General features: G+C 39.8%; 1 protein-coding gene across 2 annotated transcripts in view; it reads right to left on the minus strand.

Annotated features, from left to right (window-relative positions):
- Positions 1 to 22,650, minus strand: part of RAB3C (RAB3C, member RAS oncogene family) — a 278,339-nt gene that overhangs the window by 232,375 nt on the left and 23,314 nt on the right. For both annotated transcript variants that reach the window (XM_008952751.3, XM_003827398.5), the window contains exon 2: positions 8,906 to 9,133. In XM_008952751.3, the coding sequence (XP_008950999.2) occupies positions 8,906 to 9,133 (228 nt within the window). The remainder of the gene's footprint in view (positions 1 to 8,905; positions 9,134 to 22,650) is intronic.

The following is a 22,650-nucleotide window of genomic DNA, read 5'->3' on the forward strand; positions in this document are numbered from 1 at the left end:
CCCATAAAATAAAGGCTGTTGAGAGAAATAATAATGATTTGTTTCTTGAGTACTTACTATATGCCAGGTATTGTGCTAAGAACTTTGTAAATATCATTTTATTTCATCTTTACAATAAGACTATAAGCAAAATATTATTATTGTCCCCAGTTTACAGATGAAAACACTGGCATGGAGAAGTTAATTAACTTGTCCAAGGTCATAATACCCACAAATCTTACAGCCATAATTTGAACTCAGACAGCCTGGCTTTGGGGCCCATTCTTGATCACAAAACCACTGTGTGATATTTTTGTCTTAGGGGGATTTAGAACCAAGTAAGTCTAGAATAGGCCTAATATAAAAGTAACACCAATGTGTTCAGGCAGGTTAAACATTTTGGTTGGTAAATTTATGAAGATTACAAAACAGTGCAAAGGGAGGCTTCTGTGAGACTAAATTAGATCTCCCCAGTGCCCCTACTACAAAGCTCATGCGTACTAATTTAAAAGATCTTCATACCTACATATTGAGCCACTTTCCTCTCAACTTGGCTAACAAATAACAATGAACATGGTTTATAAGAAAAAAGAAACTTAATGAAAGCTAAAAATTAGAATGAGAAAGGAAAGCAGCTAGAAACATGAAGACGGACAGTTTGACACTGAAGAAAGAAAAGAAAACATACTAAGTAGAACCAAGTATACAGAAAACATCATCAGATGCTGATAATCCTGAGCGTCAAGTTGGCTTATCTTTCATGTTCTTTTTTTCCCTTATGATAAACAAATGTGCAGCACATATTAGAAGAATTTTCATTAAAAGATTTAATTTGTTTAAAGTTCTCATAATGTGAAGCTTTACTTACCTGAAATTTCAGTTACACAGAACTGCCGTTCTCTGTTACCAAAACTATGGTATTCCAATTTTTTTTTTTTTTTTGAGACAGAGTCTCGCTCTGTCACCCAGGCTGGAGTGCAATGGCGTGATCTCGGCTCACTGCAACCTCCACCTCCCGGGTTCAAGCGATTCTCCTGTCTCAGCCTCCTAAGTAGCTGGGATTACAGGCGTGCACCACAACACCCGGCTAATTTTTGTATTTTTAGTAGAGACGGGTTTTCACCATGTTGGTCAGGCTGGTCTCAAACTCCTGACCTCGTGATCCACCCACCTCGGCCTCCCAAAGTGCTGGGATTACAGGCATAAGCCACCGTGCCTGGCCGGTATTTGAATTTTTAGAAGCTTTGAGAGCTGCTTAGCAGTCTTGGGATAGAAGTCCTGTAGGAATTGGGCTGACTAGAAGATCATGAAAGAGATTAATCTGGATGGAATATAATGTCATGATTTGTCCATTTGTACCTTATGTATTCCTGGAAAAGCTTTTTCCTCCATTGATTGTTGGCTACCATTTGATTTATTATTTTAATCAGTTATAAGGCTTGAAGTTACTCTATAAGCAGTAGAAAGAGTTATGTGACCAGGGGGGAATTATTTAAACTCTCTGAGTCTTGGTTTCCTCTTATCTTATAAAGAGCAATATTAATACCAACATTTTGAGGTTAAAAATAAAATTTCCAGCATTGCAAATAAAATATGCACAGTGGCTGGTCAAGAGCAATTACTCAAATGTTGTACTTATAGAGAAAGGGTGCAGCAGAATGGATTAAGAGAAAAAGCTCCAAAGCTAGGTGGTCCATACTCAAATCTGCTAGCCACTTCTTGTCTATGTGACCCTGGGCAAGGTATTCACACACTCTATGCCTCAGTTTACTCATTTGTAAACTAAAGACAAGAATAGCATCTATCTCACAGGGTTTTTGTGAGGATTAGATAACTCACTACCTATAAACCACACACAGCTGTATGTGGCACATTAGGGATCACTGAATGCCAGATTGGGGGTTTTTTTTGTTTGGTTTTTTTTTCAGTTGAGTGGATCCTCTTCATTTTACAGATCAGATAACTGCTTCCCAGAAAGGTGAAGTCATTTGTCCCAAGGTTACACAGAGAGGTCTCAAATCCAGTCTCCTGCCGCAATGCCTCTTCTTTATCCCACTGTCTTCACACATCTTTGCCTGCATGTTCCACTGTACATTGCTCTTTGGTACTAGTTGTCAATGTTTCCCATCTCCCACGTGTGTCTGTCAGTCCCTATAGAATCACAGGTAAATTTTCCACAAAAGTAGAGGTGGATTTCCATGAAGCTGATTAAAGATTAGGCTTTGGGTACCTTCCAAGTGGGCTTTAGCAATGTGTTTGTATGGTCACCTGCTTTCTGTCACTTATTCATAAGAAAGACATTGTGTATCTTTTTCCTTAAAGAGGACTGGCAAACTGTAAAAGCTTCAAGCCCCAACAGTATCAATCCACCTCTGCTCAAATAGGGGCAAAATGGGAGGAAAGTCAGGCTTTGTTAGCTCAGTTAGCATCTTGTATCAATCCGCACTGATCACCTAAAATAGGCTTCCCCTTCCCATTGTTGTTACACCCAGGAAACCTTCCCGAGTCCCCAGGATGGTGTTGGCCATCCTCCCTGTGTGTGCTGTGTTCGGGCCTTTTGGACCATTTATAGCAGCAGTGGAATTCGATCTCCTTATGGCTCCATATGGCAGACCCTTGGTGTGCTCTACCATTATATGTCCAATGCCTGGCACAGTGCCTGGCACACAGTAGGCACCAACAAGTATTGGATTCAATTAAATTACTTAATTGAATACAAAAGTCTGAATTTTGGTACACTATTTTTAGAAAAGAAGAAAACTAACATTTGTGAGTGCCTGGTTTGTGCCCAGTATTGAACTAAGTATAATTTACAATAGCAAATACTTAACAGCTCAGGGGTAGGTGTTATTTTCCCCTACTACATAAACGAGGAAATGGAAGCACAGAGAAGTCAGGGCTTGAGGCCAAACCCTAGTGAGAATCAGGGACAACATTTGAACCCTGGGTCACCAGACTCCAAAGTCCCTGCTCAAGCCACTAGGCCACTCTACCCCATGGCAGAACACAGTTACTGATCCACAGGTTGATCCTTTCTTCTATGTTTGTTTTCCTGTCTTCCCATGCAGTTGGTAAGCTCTATTAAGCCAGGAACAACGCCCGTACCATCCTTTGTATTTTGTCAATGCTGAGAAGAGTGGTTAAACACAGTGGGATGTAGGAGCTCCTGCGTTCAGCTGCCTGACAGAGTGAATGTTTTCAGGCATCTTGACATTTCAGACACAGTATCAGCTTTCTCTCAAGAGTAAAACTAAATCTTGCCTTTCTCAATCTCTCAGGAAAAGCAGATGCTAAGTTAGAAGAAATGTGATGGGGGAAAAGAGCATACAAATGACAGCACCAAGAATGGTCTTGGCAGCTGTCACTGGCTTTGGTGGTTTTCTTAAGAAGCTTGCCTGGGCAGAAAGTGTTGTTTCCTTATAAATAGACCAGAGGACCTGATTGTTATCCTGGAATCAATGGGTAGGGTGACTAGGCCACCTGAGCACCAAATGCAAAGATTATAGGCAGAAATATTTTCCTGTAGGTATTTATGCCATTAGACTCCTTCTTTCATGCCCTTTTCTTTATGTTCACGTTCTCCAACAGCGGAAACAGCATTCCAGAAACGTGCAGGAAGAAGTTAGTTGAATGTGTTCCAGTCCCTCCTTCTGTGCATATCTATGTGTTTTAAACACAAAACAGATAATGCACAAAGTGCTCATGCTGCCAGATAGTAAGTTCCAAGCAAAACAACTGGTTCTTTTCTGTAACTATAAATAATATCTTGGACAGGTCATAAGAAACTACTGAAAGATACTGAGTAATTATACAGCATGGAAAAAGTACTTGCTATGAATTAAAATATGTGGAATTTAATATCAGATCTGAAACTTCTGACAAATCACTTGGCCTCCCTGGATCTCTTCTACCATGTGGTCAAGTACATGGGCTTTGCGCTCAGTGCCCAGGTTGGAATCCTGCTTGTGACTATAACCTTGGGCAAATCACTTCGTCTTTCTGGTTTTCTGTTTCCTTGCTATAAAAGAGAGCTAATAATACCACCTTGGTTTATTTGGTTGTTGCAAAAAATAAATTTTAAAATGCATAGAAACATAAAGTGCTTATTTTATGGGTCAGCACTGGGCTTGATAAATGTTGCTATTATTAGTAGTATCATCAAATGAGGAGGTTGAGCCAGAAAATCTGTCAGATCTTTTCCTGACTCAATGTACTAGGTCTCCAAATACTGAGACCCAAAAATATACCAATCCTGTAGTGAGACAGTTGGGAATCACAGCATTTGTCAGAGTGAAATTAGTGACAGAGACTGCCCCTGAGGCCCCAAGAACTTTCCCTCCATATTAACCATGTCTTTTATTTTTAGATTTTTTATTTTTTGTATTCTGATGCTTTGACATTTGGGGCCTCACTGATTCTGCAGGGACTGACCCTCCCAGGATTAGCCAGTTTCTAGAGATAGTAAACAACTTACTGGAGCACTCTTTTCAAAGGCAAACTAACCAATCCAGAGCACACACTCCCAACCACCTCCATTATAGGGCTTTCACACTCTGGGCCACTATCCACCTGCCCTAATCGCTCCAGGACTTATTAAGTGCCAGGCAACTGAGGGATCGCTCCTGTGTCCCAGAGTCAGTTGAAATTGCTCAAACTAGCTAATCTGAACCCTGTGTACTCTGACCCTCCCATTCTTTCCTGCTTCCACAGAGAGGAGGTATAACACATTCAGGAAGTATAAATGTGTCTATTACTTGTTAAAATGCTTTATTTGAATGTGGACTGTTGCAAATCTACTAATCCAGTTTGAAGAATCAGAAAATCCCTATGCAGCATGTGACAAGAAAGCAAACCATCAAGTAGAAAATGAGGAGCGCTTTCCCACTCAGGCTCTTCCTTCCTGACCCAGTAAAAATGCCACTTGAGGCCGGGCGTGGTGGCTCATGCCTGTAATCCCAGCACTTTGGGAGGCGGAGGCGGGTGGATCACTTGAGGTCAGGAGTTTGAGACCAGCTTGGCCAACATGGTGAAACCCCATCTCCCCTAAAAATATAAAAATTAACCAGGTGTGGTGGCACACACCTGTAATCCCAGCTACTCTGGAGGCTGAGGCTGGAGAATTGCTTGAACCTGGGAGGCAGAGGTTGCAGTGGGCCAAGATTGCGCCACTGCACTCCAGGCTGGGCAAGAGGGTGAGACTCCTTCTCAAAAAAATAAAAATAAAAACAAAAATCATACTTGAAACCTGGCCTCAAGTTTGATTTTTTTCTATAGCTGGAGGATTCCACTGACAACCAGGTTGAGATTTATTACAATTTTTGTCATACAACACTTACCTTGAGAAGAAGTATAATGTAGTAGAAACCAGACTAGCCCACCTAGCAGGAGACCTGGATTTTAGGCTCTGCTCTGGTACTAACTGTAAGGTAAGGTCAAATCACTTAGCCTCTCTATATCTTGGTTTCCTAACTTAGAAACAGTTCTATTTGGGGGCAGTTTAAAATGAATAGAGTGATCCAAATTAAATCAATGTCTGAAACCTGTCTTAGTAGAGAAAATGGTATAGTGTTTCAACCCACGATGGCTTTCATACTATGAAACCATTTTGCCTCTTTTCTTTGAAATATATAATAGGCTAAGATGATGTGGATCTTAATGAATTATTTACACATAATATAAATGCATAAAAATACTATAAGTTGGGAAGAGCAGTTCACTGCTTGGTTATTAAAGCACAATGAGATGACAAGCCATCTGTGCTAAATATATTTCCAAATAAGTGATTTGTGAGAGTTGTTAAACAATCATAACAACCTACAACTAAATATTTTCCAGCACACTTATATTATAGCATAATGCAAGGATTCCTGGAATTATCATAGGAATGCCACTAAGCATACCACTGTTGCTCCTCATTATTTCTTCTCCTGCATGCCTTCAATGTGAACCCTTTCAAAAACATTTCACCATCCCAGATGCATCACTCAAGATTGCCATCTTCAAAAAAAATAACCACCACAATAGTCAAGAAGACTCTTAATTAGAGCAGTGTTAGAATGTGATAGACCTAGCTTGGAATCCCCTCTTAGTCATTCAGCATGTGCAACCCTGAACAAGTTATTTCACTTATTTAACTGTCCTACATGCAGATTTCTCAGGTAAAATAGGATAGTAATAAATTAAAAGTTGGGTTGTGAGAATTATAAATAAGGCATAGATAATGCCTAACATATGGTATGTATTCAATAAATGCTAGCTATGCATAATATTTATACAATTTGATATTTGCTTATAGAAGTACATAATTATCCAACGAGTGTTAATTTCCCTTTCTAACTATACTACAAGTTCCATAAGCACAAAATCTTTGTATTGTACTTCTTTTAAATGTTTCACAATCTAACAGACCACAATAGTACATATAATAGTATACAGTATTGTATACACTATTATAAAACTAATTTTCACACTCCTAAAATCAGATGTGCCTTAAGAGCTCCTAATGTACCTAAAGAGGAAGAAATTGGATTATGTTTTAATTGCAATGATAGTAATGGTTATTAATCTACTATTGTGACTGACGATGGGGGAAAGTGAAGGATTCCCAAGTGGCTGAACCCTGATGGGAGTGTGGGCATCCACAGAGCAGGAGAATGGAGGCCCTAGAATGAGGTCCCAGGCCTGACTGTCTATAGACTTAAAGGGTTTTTTTTTTAATAAGAAACTAGTAGATTGTAGAAGATTAGAGACAAATCTGAAGATAATAATATTTCAGAGACTTTTTCATGAACTTATGGAAACTGAGCAGCATGAGGAGGTATTAGAGTAGAAGCAGCTTAGGGATCTGAGCTTTGGTTGGCTCAGAGAAGAGCTATATTCATCCAGAAGTGAGATGTAGACATAAATAACTTATTTCAATGCCAAAAAAAAAAAAGGTGAGTGAATTAGCACTGGCCTGGTACCAGCATTGTTTTAAAGAAAATAATTTTTAAGTGTGAAAAATAATTTATATTATTTGAAATATATCTGATTTACATTGAAGATAGATAATTTTGTACCTCAACAAAGAATTTCTGTCAAAAACCTACACTGAAAATTTGCCAGAAATTATAAGACTGGCTTAACACACCATGCTGATGCTTTATCTAAATGATTCTAACCACTATTTTTAATTATCTCTACGACAGAAAGAAGAGAGGAAAAAGTGGAGCTATCAACCAGAGGAATGATTGTTCTTTCATATTAGTAAAAAGAACATTGTCATGGAGTTAAGGGATGTATCGTTTCCAAATTAATTTAATTTTCCATTCACCAAGGCCCCTGAGAATTAAGGAACCTTCCTTAAAACTTAATATGAAATGTATCATACAACAATTGGATTGCCTGCAATTCAAAAGGAAGAGAATGAATCAGGACCCAGACTTGAAGCAATGGACAAAGCTTTTTCTGTCTCCATACAGAGGAGTGTATGATAGGTATCTCCATTAATTGAGGTCAAGTTTCTGAAAAGGAACACTCCCAATAAAAATGGCTTTGGGGAATGATGGAGCAGGGAATATGCCCAGCCTAAGGTCTACTTGTACAAATTCTTATGTGAATTATAATTAGATTTGAAAGACTCTAGTGTTAGAACAAGTAAAATAGTAACAGCCTATTGTAAGCTACATAAGAAGGTACCTGTCTGTGTATATACCTGCATCTTTAAATATTACTTTAAATTTCTACTTTAATAAGACCTTTAGGATGTTTAAAGGTCATTCAGTTTATACAGATTTTTAAATAAAGGGCTGTTTTCTTTTTTAAAAAAGTTAAAATCCTCTACTCTGGGATCTGTTTGTTTTTTGTTTTTAGCTTTCCATATTTATGAAGGGAGGGTTATTGTCAGTCCTACTGATCAGTCCTGGCACCAGCACCAAATGGTAGTAGCTGTTGTAAATGTCTCAGAAGGAGCTAGAAAACACCTCTTGGGAAATGCCTGATTACAGATCAAATCAATTTGAGTGGCAGAGGTACAAAGGAATAGGAAAAAGGTGCCAAAACTTACTGTAGAAACATTCTTCCTATGTACATATTACGATGTCCATAAAATATTTACTACATCAGTCTTTTTTGGTGTAACAATTTTTTTTAATTGGCTGCTCCATCTTTTATATTGCCTTGGACCTGCTATCCACATAGATTTTCCTCTGTTTTTTGCTCACTGGTCTCCTAAATTTATCCCACCAGTTTGGCTAAGCTACCTCTGATCTTCTTCTGGAGGTAAGGAGAGGCAAAAAGCTAGCCAAATGGTCTCAAAACTTTGGGAGAACCTTCTACTTTGGAAAGACCCTGTTTCAAATAAATATTTCATTTCATTTGTTTTATTTGCATATATAAACATAGCTCTTAGAGTTGAAAACAGTTTGCACAGTATAAATAGACCATCTTTGAAGTTCTATCTGGAGCTTTATGAAGGGTCTAAACCTACACTTTTCCTATATTTGGTTGTTTATCTTCTTCTTTGAAATGCCCAGGAGAGGCTGCTTTCTGTGACCTAAAAACCCAGAACCACTTAGCTTATTTTATAGATTACAAAAATGTCAGAGAAGGAGTCACAGACTTTCTCAAGGTTACAGAGATCATAAAAGGCAAAGCCAGACTTAAAGCGTTCCTTCCACCACCAACAAGATAGAGGTTTGGATTTTTTTTTTTATTCTGAAGACTCTTAAGGAGCACCACATGACAACAAGGCATAATAATTCACCCCTCATGTCTTAAAGAGGCATCACCACTACTTTCTTTGAAACAGAATGTTCTGCAGCAAAGAAGCTGGAAATTGAGGCTTGTGGATGCCCTGGGGATAGAACAAGGCAGAAAGTTTCTCCCTTACAAATGGATATGTTCAACACCCCAGCCTGAAGAACAGTGCCAGTTCAAAGCCACTTACCCAAATCTGAAGCTTGATTCTCTTTTCATTTTTGAATACAGTTTTTACTTTGAAATCGATCCCAACTGTGCTGACGAATGCAGATGTAAAGGAGTCATCTGCATAACGGAATAGAAAAGATGTTTTCCCCACACTGCTATTGCCGATGATGAGTAATTTGAACATGTAGTCAAAGTTCTGATCAGAGGAGTCTTTCTGGCCATACCTGGCATCTTGGGCAGAGGCCATCTGTGATAAAAACAAAACAAAACAAAAACAAAATAGGTGTGGATCAGACTCTCATTTGATATGAAGCTAGCAGCATACTCATTATTGGCCTTGCCAGAAACAGATGTCAGACACTCAGGAGGCGAGTGGTGAGTGCTCCCCAGTCTTCCTCTGATATTGGTATCCATGGCAATAATTCCCTGCTGGAAGACAGAATAGCAAATCTTACAGGCCTTTCCAGCTGTGTTGGTGCATGTCACTGCTCAGCATTCAGAACCAATCAAAGACACCAAAGGGGATGTCTATAAGGGTAACATGACAAGCAAAGAGATGAGAAATTGGCCAGGGCATGTGGGCTCTGAAACTTTATAATCCTACTGACAGAGACACCAAAGTGGCTGAACAGCAGGGTATTTCTTCCTGAATTATCTGAATGATTCAAATCTCTCTTATTTCATAGGGAAGCACACCCAAAGCATATCTCTACTTCATTTATTATCATATCAAATCAACATCCTAACATAAATGGCAGTGTCTTTTAAATTAAAAATAATTATGATGGCAAATATATATAGTTCAAACAATGTGCCGGATACTAACTTATTTAATCCCTCACAGTAACCCAATGAGATGGGTACTTTTAATATTTCCATATTAAAATGAGAAAACAGAGGCCCAGAGATATTATTAAGTAACTTGCTCAACTTCATATAGGTGTTAATAGTAGAGGCAGGATTCAAACAAGCAGTGTGGTGCCAGGGCTCATGTTCTTGACACCTGCCCTACTTCCAAATGACGACTAGGGAGTCATGCGCAAGTGCCCTAGAAGATCATGTCAGAAATATTCATTGTGAAATGCATCAAAGGAGAGCCTGACCTGGGTTCAAAACTTGGCTCCACTCTTTACTGGCTGTGTGACCTTGGTTTGTTATTTTAAATTGGTGTGCTGCAGTTTCCTGCCTTAGATGAAATGGGAAAATATAATATCTAACTTGGAATTCTTGTGAAAATAATAGATGATACAGCTGTAAAGCGATATGTAAAGCATCTAGCATAAAATAGAAAATGGTCTCTACAATCAATTACAAATGCTTTAGGTGGATATTGGCTTTTATTCATCTTTTTTGATGATCATCTTAACATCTATCAAAAATGATATTGCATTACTTCTAAGTACCATTTGGCTCAATATAGAAAAGAGGTATTTAGAATGTTGCATCCCACTGATTAGTACATTTGCTCAGCACAGTTTCTGATGCTATAAATTATTTGGCAATTGTTATTCTGTTTAATATGGTAGCCACTAGTCACATATGGTGATTTAAATTTACGTTAACATGAAACAAAATTAGAAATTCAGTTCCTCAATCCTACTAGCCACATTTCAAGTGCAAAATAGCAGCATATGACTAATGGCTACTATACTGGACAGTGCAAATACAGAACATTGGCATAATTGCAGAAAGCTCTATTGTACAATGCTAGGCTAGACAGTCTATTTTCCATTTCCTATAAAAGCTGGTTAATAGTTACTTGTTTCTCTTTGGGGTAAGGGGAGGAAAAGGGAGAGGCTCCAAGAGATGGAAAAATGTTAGAAACAGGAAACAGTGCTCAGCCTCATCTAGGACAACATTGGAGACCTGAAGTCAGGGGTGTGTGTGTGTGTGTGTGTGTGTCTGTGTGTGTACACGTATGTTTACAGAAAACTGAGGAAAAAGGAAAAAAGGAAATGGTGAGATCGTGTATTCCTCTTCTACAAATACTTAATGCCAGCAAGATAACACAATTTTATGTATAAGAATAAGGACAAACAAAAAACCCATGTGTATTTCATGAAAGTTAAGGATAATAAAGATTCAAATTGCATTTTACATTTTCTTATTAAACATAAGCTTAAGCATTTCTCTTTTTAAGTCTATACAGCCACACAAATATATTTAGAAATTGTGAAAACCTATATAACAAACGCTTCGCAGTGGGCAGAGGTCGGCCTCTAAAACAGGCAGATAGCATCACTTTCTTTTTTGGCCCACCAGCCCACATACTAAGGTCAACTTTCCCCAACACATGCCGGCCAAAGGGCAAAAGTAGGATTGCAACTCTTGACCACTAGTTTGAACAATGATCTTTTGCCATGATGATTTCTGGTCCCCCAGAAAGCCAGTTAACTGTTTTATTTGGCAGTGCTATTCCTGCAGACATTGTCCTTTCATCATTTAATGCTCCTCTCCTATATGAGCTGCTAAATTCAAACAGGCCTAAAAATGGCCTTCATTAAGAAGATTATTTTACCTTTTTCCATATGAACCAGACTGGATTTGGGGGTCTGGTAAGAATGTTCAGCTAAGCCACAGCCAGAAAAGAGACACTATATATTTCCTAGAGCTGCTCACTTACTTGGCCTGATAGCTTACTATCTGTTGCAGCCCCATAACCCTACGGTGGCATTCAAACTGAGGCCTGAGGATCTCTAGGATACCTCAAAAGTTGTAATGAAGACTGCTGCTATCAACTTCAGGTCCCATTCCAAAATTAAGTTGGTTTCAAAACCTGAAGAAACATAATTGTCCCTCGGTATCTATAGGGGTTGGTTCCAGTACCTCCCATGGACACCACAATCTGCAGATGCTCAAGTACTTGATATAAAATGGTGTGGTATTCACATATAACTTATGCATATTCTCCTGTACAGTTTAAATTATTTACAGATTATTTATAATACCTAACACAATGTAAATGCTATGTAAACAGTGGTTATTATTCTGTACTATTTAGGAAATGATAACAAGAAAAAAGTCTATACATGTTCAGTACACATGAAATTTTTTCCCAAATATTTTATATCTGCAACTAGTTCACTCCACACATGGGAACTCATGTATATGAAGGGTGAACTATATAGATATCACTAATATATAGTCTTTTGGAATATGACTGTATGCATTTAGGTGAAGACAAGCACAACTGGGACAGCAATATCTTTAATTTCAAGGGCTAATACACCTTGTTGTGGTAGCAGCAAAGAAGGTAATGGGGGCAAAAGAGGGTGTCTAGGAGGGACACAGAGCTGGTGGACATGTGTACCCAGCAAAATTCTTCTCAGGAAGAGCCTCTAAAGAATTAATTAGAAAAAGTTATTAACTCACTTACTCTTGAAGACTGTTTATGGTTTTTTTTTTACTATTTCCTAATTTAACACACCTAATAAGATTCCGCAAAGAGCCAAAAAGATATGCATTTGGAATGTATGTGTGTTTTTGTATAACTTCAGAATAATGAAATAAATCCTAGCTCAGAGGATGAAGAAAGAAACAGCCCTAATCTTGCTGAGACCACAAGTGAAGCAATTTGACAGCATACGAATGTCAAAGAGGTTTACAGATAGGCACTATGTAAGTTTACTGATATCTCTAAATACTAAAGTCATGTGAACATTCTCAAAATTTTCATGGGGAAACATAGCTGAAATTTGAAAACAGGAACAGTCAAGGGGAACATCAAATTTCGTAAAAGATATACAAAAATAACTCTTCAAATGGCATTAATCTTGAACTTCAAATAACAAATAACCATAGAGTTGGAAAGAATCTTCAAAGGCCGTGCAACTTCCCACCCATCCCATGTCCCTTTCATGGCATCCATCATCTGAGGTTGTTGTCCTAGCTTCATCCTTCACACTGAGCAGCAAGATGTTTACTATGCTGTGAAGAAGCTTTACAGCATAGAGAGAACTTCAGGTATCTGAAGGAACCCCTCGGGCTCCATAAGCTTTCTCTCCTCCTGCTTGGATGATCCCAACTGATTTAGCCTCTCTTCCACATAGGACGTGTCTGAAAAATTGAACACATCCTGCTAGGTTAAAACTGACACCTCTTCAGATTTTCAAAGTCCCATGTGTGGCTTTCATAATTGGTCACAATATTCTAGATATTTATCTACTTAATCCAAAGTAGAATGAAACCATTATATCTTATCACACTTGACTTAAAATGCTCATCACTATTTTCACATTAACTGTTATGAACATAGGTTTCTTCTATTCCCATTCTATATTTGACAACTTATTTTTTTATGGAAGTGTCAACCTTTATGTGTATTCTGTTAAATTTCCTCTTGTTGGCTTTGATTTACAATTCAATTATGATCTGACAATCCCTTCATCAAAAATATTAGTCATCTTTTTCAGATTTGTGTCATTCCTAAATTTGATCAGTATGTATTTTATGTGTTCATCTAAGGCCCTCATCAAAATGGTAATCACTATTTAGACAAATAACAATTAACTTTTTAGCCTGTTGAATATAGAAATCTACGGGTGAGACCTCAACAGAATGTCATTAAGGAATTCAAAATGTGAAGCAAATTCTTAACCTTTAAAAGTTGGTGTCTTGGAAAGCCACTGTGTTGCTGGTCCAGGTAGGCCTTGGTTCAATAGCAGTGAATAGATCATGGATTTAATTGTTGTGTCATTTTAAATTTCAACTACTGTTTTCCCAGAAGTTCTATTGACCAGGAACCAAATCGGTTACCTCTGATTAAAACATGTAACCACAGCCTCCTTCAGAGTTGTTCACATTTGTTTTTCAAATAACACAGGAAAAAGAAATTACTTACAGGAATTCACTTGGCCACTCACAAATCTAAACTGTACTAAGCCATTCTGTGGATCTGATGAGGAAAAACAAAAATAAGTTGTTTCAAAGTTATTACGTTTCATACTGAATGGGCAAAAGCTGGAAGCATTCCCCTTGAAAACCAGCACAAGACAAGGATGCCCTCTTTCACCACTTCTATTCAACACAGTATTGGAAGTCCTGGTCAGGGCAATCAGGCAAGAGAAAGAAATCAAAGGCATCCAAATAGGAAGACAGGGAGTCAAACTATCCCTGTTTGCAGACTACATGATCCTATATTTAGAAAACCCCATAGCCTTGGCCCAAAAGCTCCTTAAGCTGATAAACAACTTCAGCAAAGTCTCATGATACAAAAATATTAATGTGCAAAAATCACTAGTATTCCTATACACCAATAACAGTCAAGCTGAAAGCTACATCAGGAATACAATTCCATTCACAACTGCCAAATATATATATATATATATATATATATATATATATATATATACACACACACACACACACACACACACCCCTAGGAACACAGCTAACCAGCTAACCAGGGAACTGAAAGATCTCTACAAAAACAACTATAAAACACTGCTCAAATAAATCAGAGATGACACAAACAAATGGAAAAATAGTCCTTGCTCATGGATAGGAAGAAGCAATATCATTAAAATGGGTATACTGCCCAAAGCAATTTATAGATTCAATGATATTCCTATTTAACTACCAATGATATTCTTCACAGAACTAGAAAAAAATATTTTAAAGTTCATATTGAACCAAAAAAGAGCATGAATAGCCAAGGCAATCTTAAGCAAAAAGAACAAAGCTGGAGGCATCATGCTACCCAACTTCAAACTATACTACAGGGCTACAATAACCAAAACAGCATGATACTGGTACAAAAACAAGACATATAGACCAATGGAACAGAATAGAGAACCCAGAAATAAGACCGCACACCTACAACTGTCTGATCTTCAACAAACCTGACAAAAACAAGCAATGGGGAAAGGACTCCCTATTCAATAAATGGTGCTGGGAGAACGGGCTAGCAGTATGCAGAAGATTGAAACTGGACCCACCCTTTCCTTACACGGTATACAAAAACTAACTGAAGATGGATTAAAGACTTAAATATAAAACACAACTATAAAAACCCCGGAAGACAACCTAGGCAATACCATTATTGACATAGGAGCAGGCAAAGATTTCATGACAAAAGATGCCAAAACCAACTGCAACAAAAGCAAAAATTGGCAAATAGGTTCTAATTAAACTAAAGAGCTTCTGTACAGCAACAGAAACTACCAACAGAGTGAACAGACAACCTACAGAATAGGAAAAATTTTTTGCAAACTATGCCTCTAACAAATGTCTAATATACCGCATCTATGAGGAACTTAAACAAATCTACAAGAGAACAATTAAAAACTCCATTAAAAACTAGGCAAACTGCATGAACAGAACTTCAAATGCAGACATACATGCGGCCAACAAACACATGAAAAAAAGGTCAACATCACTGATCATTACAGAAATGCAAATCAAAACCACAATGAGATACCATTTCACACCAGTCAGAATGGCTATTACTAAAAAATCAAAAAATAACAGATTCTGGCAAGGCTGCAGAGAAAAAGGAATGCTTATATACTGTCGGTAGGAATGTAAATTAGTTCAACCATTGTGGAAGACAGTGTGGCAATTCCCCAAAGACCTAAAAACAGAAATGCCAATAGACCCAGCGATCTCACCACTGGGTATATACCCAAAGGACCAGACATTGTTCTATTATAAAGAGACATGCACATATATGTTCATTATCGCCCTATTCACAATAGCAAAGATATGGAATCAACCTAAATGCCCACCATTGGTAGACTGGATAAAGAAAATGTGGTACATATACCATGGAATCCTATGCAGCCATAAAAATGTCTTTTGCAGGAACATGGGATGGAGCTGGAGGCCAGTATTCTTGGCAAACTAACTCAAGAACAGAAAACCAAATACTTCATGTTCTCACTTACAAGTGGTAGCTAAATGATGAGAACACACGGACACATAGAGGGGAACAAAATACACTGGGGCCTATAGGACAGTGAAGGGTGGGGAGGAGGGAGAGGATTAGGAAAAATAACTAAGGGGTACTGGGCTTAATACCTGGATGATGAAATAATCTGTACAACAAACTCCATGACACAAATTTACCTATATACAAACCTGCGCATGTACCCCTAAACTTAAAAGTTAAATAAAATAAAGTTACTATGTTCCAGCTACTACTATTGATAATAGTATAAGTCATTCCCTGCTAAGGTAAAGAATGGAAGGAGGAACTAGGGTAAATTATCCAAAAAAAATGCAATTCTTCTTTGAAATTATTAGGGTAAAAATAAGGATGGGATATATGTATTGGAAGTGCAGAAACACATAAATTGAAACCTCAATCATTGTCACCTGTGAAAAAAGAAAAGAAAATGGCAAATTGCAAACAAAAAACATACTCAACATTGTTAATATTAGAAAACGTAAATTAAGATCCCAGTGAGACACCACTGTATACCTATTATAACAGCTACAATTAGAAAAAAAAATTAAAACCTGACAACAATTGCTGGCAAGGATGTGGAGCAACTGGAATGCTCATAAATTGCTGCTGAGACTGTTTAAAATGGCACAGCCTCTCTGACAGTTTAGCAGTTTCTCATGAAGTTAAATTGTATTTACCATATGACCTAACAATCCCACTCCTAGGGATTTGCCCAAGAGAAATAAAAACATATGTACACACACACACACACACACACACACACACACAGAGAAAAACAAAAATCATTTTTTTCTGACAGCTTCAAAGTAAAGGCTAAATTTTTAAAGCCAAGAAAGAAAACATTCGAAGTTAGCATTTCCAAAAGTCTGTCATCTGGACTCCAGGCGATTTCTCCTGGTGAAAGTCCTCATCTGTGCACAGGTTTGCAGGTCTCCACGTTTGTCTCTCAGAATCGATTAGAACTGTGACGTGCTTTGCAATCTCTGGCCAGCAATTTCTCCATGTATCCGCTACTGTTTGCTCTTGCAGGAACCAGTTCACTGCTTACAACTCACCATCAAGCTGAAAGGGCTGCCCAGGCAACAGGAAGTGGCCAAGACGCTGGAAAGTTTAAATCCTAATCCTGGCTTCTGAAGTAAAGGGGCCCGGAAAAGGTCAGATTCAGAAATTTTATTTATCTTTTTTCTTTACCTTAGCAGGGAATGAATAACTGTTTTATGGGACTCATAGGAGAATGTATACAATAGTATGCCAAGTTATGGTAATGCTTTCAAGATGCAAACCACTATACATTTTAAAGGTATAAAGGCATTCCTCAAGCTAAATTTCACCTTTCTCCTTTCAGCCTTTCTCTGGATGTCCAACTCATGTGTAGCTTCTTTAGTAGATGTGAATAACCCTCAGCTTATGTATAGGAATATGGCTAAATAATAACAGCAGCACGGGTCTTACATGCTCTATGTGCTTTACATGTATTATCACACCTAATCTTTGCACTATCCCTAGAAGGTGTAACTAGTTCAACCATTAGCATCCCCCTTTTAAAGGAACAGAACCTTCCGGTACATTTCAAAGGCTACTTTCCCCTTTCCCCTGCTGGAAAAATGAGACATTTTTCTCTGATCTTCACTGGAGGACCTGCTAGGGCTCCTGAAGGTAAAATGTAAAAAGTATGAAGGGGCTCCCTAAGACTGGCACCCCCTGGAATTTTTCTCTCTGACTGGTCCACACTGAGCCTCCAGCAATGCAATTATAGTTCAGGTTTTTCTTTTCTTTATTATACTTTAAGTTCTAGGTACATGTGCACAACATGCAGGTTTGTTACATAGGTACACATGTGCCATGTTGGTTTGCTGCACCCAATAACACGTCATTTACATTAGGTATTTCTCCTAATGCTATCCCTCCCCCTCCTCCCCACTCCCCAACATGTCCCAGTGTGTGATGTTTCCTGCCCTAAGTCCAAGTGTTCTCATTGTTCAATTCCCACCTAAGAGTGAGAACATGCTGTGTTTGGTTTTCTGTCCTTGTGTGATAGTTTGCTGAGAATGATGGTTTCCAGCTTCATCCATGTCTCTACAAAGGATATGAACTCATCCTTTTTTATGGCTGCATAGTATTCCATGGTGTATATGTGCCACATTTTCTTAATCCAGTCTACCTTTGATGGACATTTGGGTTGGTTCCAAGTCTTTGCTATTGTGAATAGTGCCACAATAAATATACGTGTGCATGTGTCTTTATAGTAGCATGATTTATAATCATTTGGGTATATACCCAGTAATGGGATCTCTGAGTCAAATGGTATTTCTAGTTCCAGATCCTTGAGGAATTGCCACACTGTTTTGCACAATGGTTAAATTCATTTACACTCCCATCAACAGTGTAAAAGTGTTCCTATTTCTCCACATCCTCTCCAGCGTCTGTTGTTTCCTGACTTTTTAATGATCGCCATTCTAACTAGCATGAGATAGTATCTCATTGTGGTTTTGATTTGCATTTCTCTGATGGCCAGTGATGATGAGCATTTTTTTATGTGTCTGTTGGCTGCATAAATGTCTTCTTTTGAGAAGTGTCTGTTCATATCCTTTGCCCAATTTTTGATGGTGTTGTTTTTTTCTTGTAAATTTGTTTAAGTTCTTTGTATATTCTTTGTGATTCTGGATATTAGCCCTTTGTCAGATGCAACCCCTGCTCTTTTTTTGCTTTCCATTTGCTTGGTAGATCTTCCTCCATCCCTTTATTCTGAGCCTACACGTGTCTCTGCATGTAAGATGGGTCTCCTGAATACAGCACACTGATGGGTTTGGACTCTTTATCCAATTTGCCAGTCTGTGTCTTTTAATTGGGGTATTTAGCCCATTTACATTTAAGGTTAATATTGTTATGTGTGAATTTGACCCTGTCATTATGATGTTAGCTGGTTATTTTGCCCATTAATTGATGCAGTTTCTTCATAGCATTGATGGTCTTTACAATTTGGGATGTTTTTGCAGTGGCTGGTACCGGTTGTTTCCTTCCATGTTTAGTGCTTCCTTCAGGAGCTCTTGTAAGGCAGGCCTGGTGGTGACAAAATCTCTCAGCATTTGCTTGTCTGTAAAGGATTTGCTTGTCTGTAAAGGATTTTATTTCTCCTTTACTTATGAAGCTTAGTTTGGCTGGATATGAGATTCTGGGATGAAAATTCTTTTCTTTAAGAATGTTGAATATTGGCCCCCACCCTCTTCTGGCTTGTAGGGTTTCTGCCGAGAGATCAGCTGTTAGTCTGATGGGCTTCCCTTTGTGGGTAACCCGACCTTTCTCTCTGGCTGCCCTTAACACTTTTTCCTTCATTTCAACCTTGGTGAATCTGACAATTATGTGTCTTGGGGTTGCAATTCTTGAGGAGTATCTTTGTGGTGTTCTCTGTATTTTCTGAACTTGAACGTTGGCCTGCCTTGCTAGGTTGGGGAAGTTCTCCTGGATAATATCCTGAAGAGTGTTTTCCAACTTGGTTCCATTCTCCCCGTCACTTTCAGGTACACTAATCAAACGTAGGTTTGGTCTTTTCACATAGTTCTATATTTCTTGGAGGCTTTGTTCATTTCTTTTTACTCTTTTTTCTCTAATCTTGTCTTCTTGCTTTATTTCATTAATTTGATTCTCAATCACTGATATCCTTTCTTCCACTTGATTGAATTGGCTATTGAAGCTTGTGCATACATCACGAAGTTCTCATGCCACAGTTTTCAACTCCATCAGGTCACTTAAGGTCCTTTCTACACTGTTTATTCTAGTTAGCCATTCATCTAACCTTTTTTCAAGGTTTTTACCTTCCTTGCGACAGGTTAGAACATGCTCGTTTAGCTCCGAGATGTTTGTTATTACTGACCTTCTGAAGCCTACTTCTGTCAACTCGTCAGTCATTCTCCATCCAGCTTTGTTCTGTTGCTGGCAAGGAGCTGCGATCTTTCGGAGGAGAAGAGGCGTGCTGTTTTTTGGAATTTTCAGCTTTTCTGCTCTGGTTTCTCCCCATCTGTGGTTTTATCTACCTTTGGTCTTTGATGTTTGTGATCTACAGATGGGGTTTTGGTGTGGATGTCCTTTTTGTTGCTATTTCTTTCTGTTTGTTAGTTTTCCTTCTAACAGGTCCCTCAGCTGCAGGTCTGTTGGAGTTTGCTGGAGGTCCACTACTCCAGACCGTGTTTGCCTGGGTATTACCAGCAGAGACTGCAGAACAGCAAATATTGCAGAATAGCATATATTGCTGCCTGATCATTCCTCTGGAAGTTTCATCCCAGAGGAGCACCCACCTGTATGAGGTCTGTCAGACCCTACTGGGAGGTGTCTCCCAGTTAGGCTACACGGGGCTCAGGGACCCACTTGAAGAGGCAGCCTGTCCACTCTCAGAGCTCAAACCCTGTGCTGGGAGAACCACTGCTCTCTTCAGAGCTGTCAGACAGGGACGTTTAAGTCTGCAGACGTTTCTGCTGCCTTTTGTTCAGCTATGCCCTGCCCACAGAGGGGGAGTCTATAGAGGCAGTAGGCCTTGCTGAGCTGCGGTGGGCTCTGCCCAATTCATGCTTCTCAGCCACTTTACCTATTCCAGCCTCAGCAATGGTGGATGCCCCTCCCCCACCAGGCTGCCACCTTGCAGGTCAATCTCAGACTGCTGTGCTATCAGTGAGCAAGGCTCTGTTGGCGTGGGACCTGCCAAGCCACACACAGGAGAGAATTTCCTGGTCTGCCGGTTTCTAAGACCGTGGGAGAAGCACAGTATTTGGGCAGAGTGTCCCATTTTTGCAGATACAGTCTGTCACGGCTTCCCTTGGCTAGGAAAGGGAAATCCCGGACCCCTTGTGCTTCCCAGCTGAGGTGACACCCCACCCTGCTTCAGCTCACCCTCCGTGGGCTGCACCCACTGTCCAACCAGTCCTAATGAGATGAACCAGGTACCTCAGTTGGAAATGCAGAAATCACCCGTCTTCAGTGTCGATCATGCTGGGAGCTGCAGACCAGAGCTGTTCCTATTTGGCCATCTTGGAACGGAAGACCTCTTTTTTATTTTTTGAGATGGAGTTTCACTCTTGTCACCCAGGTTGGAGTGCAATGGCATGATCTTGGCTCACTGCAACCTCTACCTCCCGGGTGTAAGCGAGTCTCCTGTCTCAGCCTCCCAAGTAGCAGGGATTACAGGCGCTTGGTGCCCACCAACACATTCGGCTAATTTTTGTATTTTTAGTAGAAACAGGGTTTCACTATGTTGGCCAAGATGATCTTGAACTCCTGACCTCAAGAGATCCTCCTGCCTCAGCCTCCCAAAGTACTAGGATTACAGGTATGAGCCACTGCACCCGGCCAGTTCAGGTTTTTCTACTTCAGTGCTAGTTCCCACAGAAGTTTCTGCTCTGTTAAGTTGTGATTTTCTTTATCTGCCTGTCTGTCACTCCAATTACAAGGGGCAGTGATTTGCCCTGTGACTTCATTTCTTTGATAGATATAAGAAGAGTTGTTGATTTTTAGTTTGTTCAGCTTTTTTCTAGTATGAAGATGGAAGTGATGACTTCCAAGCTCCTCACATGCAGAACCAAAATCTTCTCCATTTTAAAGATGAAATTAAGGGAATCTGAGAGGAAGGAGAATCATGGTGCATGGGAGGCAGGACTAGATTGCACCTGTACAGAGCAGTGTATGGAGGCTTGCACTGTGAATTTTAGCTCCAGATTGACCGCAAGAAAAAAACAGCAATCCTGAGAGGACCCACAGACCCTCTGATGGAAGCAGACTGCTCCTGCAGGACCCAGGAGACACCCCAAATACTGTGAGTGCCCCAACTGTAGAAGTGAGAAAGGGAGGCCCTCCTCTCCCGAACACACGCCCCACTGGAGAAGTTGAAGGTTTGTTTGTGGGAGAAGTTTCAGACTTTACCTGGAGCTGAGTTAAATTAGAGAGCTAAGCCAAGAGAAATACAGGGGTAGAGGAAGCAGCAGAAAGGCCCTGCGAGCTCTCTGGGTCCCCAAGCAGCCCATTCCTGCCTGGCACCACAGGGATCCATCTGGAGGGTGGCCAGAGGAGCAGGGGGTAAAACTCCACAGGGAGAAGGAATTCTCTAGGTGAACTTTGTAACAATTTTAATAGGGCAAAAATCTTCCTGGCCAGAACTCGGGGGAGAGCACAAATCTGAATCCAGCTTGCAGACTTCACAGGCTGGGGAAGAACTAAAGCCTTTTTCTTTCACAGCTGGGAGGCAGACAGCCTCGGGCAAGTTTTCAAGCCCATCTTGCCCTCCACCTGGAAATAGAATTGGGGCTGTTGTTGGGGTCACAGTGTGAGTGAGACCAGCCCTTCAGTTTGCACAGGAGCTGGGTGAGGCCTGTGACTACCGGCTTTCCCCTACTTTCCTGACAACCTCTATGACTCAGCAGAGGCAGCCATAATACTTCCACAACTCCAGTGTCCTGGAAATCTCACCCTCATGCCCCACAGCAGCTGAAGCAAGACCCACTCAAAGAGAGTCTGAGCTCAGACAGGCCTAGTCCCGCTCCCCATAGTCCTTCCCTACCTACCCACCTTTCTGGTAGTGGAAGACAAAGGGCATATAATCTTGGGAGGTCTAAGGCCCCACCTACCGCCGGTCCCTCTCCACACTACTACAGCTGATGCTTTCTGCAAAGTGCCACCTCCTGGCAGAAGGCCAACCAGGACAAAAATAGAGCATTAAACCACCAAAGCTAAGGACCTTCACAGAATCCACTGTACCCTCTGCCATCTCCAGTGGAATAGGCACTGATATCCACACCTGAGAGACCCACAGATGGTTCACATCACAGGACTCTGTGCAGACAACCTCTAGTACCAGGCTGGAGCCAGGTAGACTG

The sequence above is a fragment of the Pan paniscus genome, chromosome 4, assembly GCF_029289425.2.
Source record: "Pan paniscus chromosome 4, NHGRI_mPanPan1-v2.0_pri, whole genome shotgun sequence".
Lineage (NCBI taxonomy): Eukaryota > Metazoa > Chordata > Mammalia > Primates > Hominidae > Pan > Pan paniscus.